Here is a 2,179-nt window from a genome sequence, read left to right as displayed (position 1 = left end):
GGCGGCGAAAGTAAAAGTGCCGATTGAAGCAGGATTGCTTCTTTATTGTTCAAGCCTGAATCTGCAATTCCCCTTTTCACCCATCTTCTCCTATCTACCTCAAGTTTACTGTTTTGCCGTGTTGGGTAAAATAAAGCTACCAAAAAGACACCTGCTGCTTGGACATTCCGTCATTGTTCTCATCATCATCATTACCCCTAGACCAGGCATGTCCAAAGTCCGGCCCGGGGGCCAATTGCGGCCCCCCTGGTGATTTAATATGGCCCCCTGGGGATTTGGATATATATAGCCATTGCAGCCTCACATGTGCCCTGTGCCCTGGGTGCCACAAAAGATATATACCGTATTTATCGGTGCTGCCTCGGAGGGCACAGGACGAGCGCAGTCATATTACATAAAGATAATCTCCTGTTTACTCGGCGGCGTCTGTAATAGGAAGTCACGTTTCCTGGGATGCCATTGGATGACTGTTCTGTTTATCGCCTGAGCTCATCTCTTCACCACACACAGCCACAAAGGCAAGAGAATTCTTGTTGGGCCGTGTATTAGTGATCGGACAAACACACTTAGATCAAATTTTAAATGTTCAAAGAATGTCAGGCAAAATGGTCGGCCCTCGAGCATGTTCACTTCATCAAATGTGGCCCTCTTTGAAAAAAGTTTGGACACCCCTGCCCTAGACGCTCACAGAGGTAACACGCCGTCCCTATTCTAACCAGCGGCTCCTTCGGGGGTGAGCGCTACACATGGTATTAAGAACTAGGGTATGTAAACTTTTGATCAGTAGTTTCTGTTGTCATTTTAAACACAGTTGACTGATAATAAATGGCTTCAGCCAAACACTGACCATGAGTGAAAGTCGGGCTGAGGCAGAGTGAAGACTGTGCTCCGCCTGTGATCTGCAGGCTGTAGCAATTAAAAAAAAAACCTTTCCCAATCAAGCGGACTCTTTCTCCACTTTTGGGTGCCGCTTTGCAGTAATCTCTGGTACAACAAGTACATGACAGAGACCCAGTCTCTTCTATATCAATCTGCCAGGCAGACCAGGACTGTTATGTACTTGTCGCACTGGAGATTACTGCACAGCGGCACCCCAAAGTAAAGAAAGAGTGCTCTGGGGAAAGTTTTTTTCTTCTTCTAATTGCTACAGCCTGCAGATCACGGTCACAGTCTTCTCTCTGCCTTCGCTCATCCCCTTCCTTCTGGGGAATTCTCTGACTGGGGTAGCTAACCAGCCCTATTGCAGCCAGACCCCAGGCTTTGGGACCAGCAGCCTAGCTCCAGCAGCCAGACCCCAACAGCCAAACCCCATGACCAGCAGCCCAGCTCCAGCAGCCAGACCCCAGGACCAGCAGCCCAGCTCGAGCAGCCAGACCCCATGACCAGCAGCCCAGCTCCAGCAGCCAGACCCCAGAACCAGCAGCCCAGTTCCAGCAGCCAGACCCCAGAACCAGCAGCCCAGTTCCAGCAGCCAGACCCCAGAACCAGCAGCCCAGTTCCAGCAGCCAGACCCCAGGACCAGCAGCCCAGATCCAGCAGCCAGACCCCAACAGCCAGACCCCAGGACCAGCAGCCCAGCTCCAGCAGCCAGACCCCAGAACCAGAAGCCATACTCCAGCAGCCAGAACCCAGGACCAGCAGCCATACTCCAGCAGCCAGACCCCAGGACCAGCAGCCAGACCCCATGACCAGCAGCCCAACTCCAACAGCCAGAAGCCAGGACCAGCAGCCCAGTTCCAGCAGCCAGACTCCAGGACCAGCAGCCCAGCTCCAGCAGCCAGACCCCAACAGCCAGATCCCAGGACCAGCAGCCCAGCTCCAGCAGCCAGACCCCAGGACCAGCAGCCAGAACCCAGGACATGCAGCCATACTCCAGAAGCCAGACCCCAGGACCAGCAGCCCAGTTCCAGCAGCCAGACCCCAGGACCAGCAGCCCAGCTCCAGCAGCTAGGCCCCAGGACCAGCAGCCCAGCTCCAGCAGCCAGACCCCAGGACCAGCAGCAAGCTCCAGCAGCAGCCAGACCCCAGGACCAACAGCCAAACCCCAGGACCAGCATCCCAGCTCAAGCAGCCAGACCCCAGGACCAGTAGCCCAGCTCCAGCAGCCAGACCCCAGGACCAGCAGCCCAGTCCCAACAGCCAGACCCCAGAACCAGCAGCTCAGCTCCAGCAGCCAGAC

At 55.3% G+C, this 2,179-nt stretch overlaps 1 protein-coding gene across 1 annotated transcript; it reads left to right on the top strand.

The window, feature by feature from the left end:
• Nucleotides 1-1,378: 1,378 nt before the first annotated feature.
• LOC120918355 (extensin-like) lies at nucleotides 1,379-1,951 on the top strand. Its single transcript, XM_040329894.1, has one exon. It carries the CDS (start codon nucleotides 1,379-1,381, stop codon nucleotides 1,949-1,951), a length of 573 nt encoding a protein of 190 aa, XP_040185828.1.
• The last annotated feature ends 228 nt before the right edge of the window (nucleotides 1,952-2,179 follow it).

Source organism: Rana temporaria, chromosome 12 (genome assembly GCF_905171775.1).
Source record: "Rana temporaria chromosome 12, aRanTem1.1, whole genome shotgun sequence".
NCBI classification, from domain to species: Eukaryota; Metazoa; Chordata; class Amphibia; order Anura; family Ranidae; genus Rana; species Rana temporaria.
This window is presented reverse-complemented; position numbering and strand designations above follow the sequence as displayed.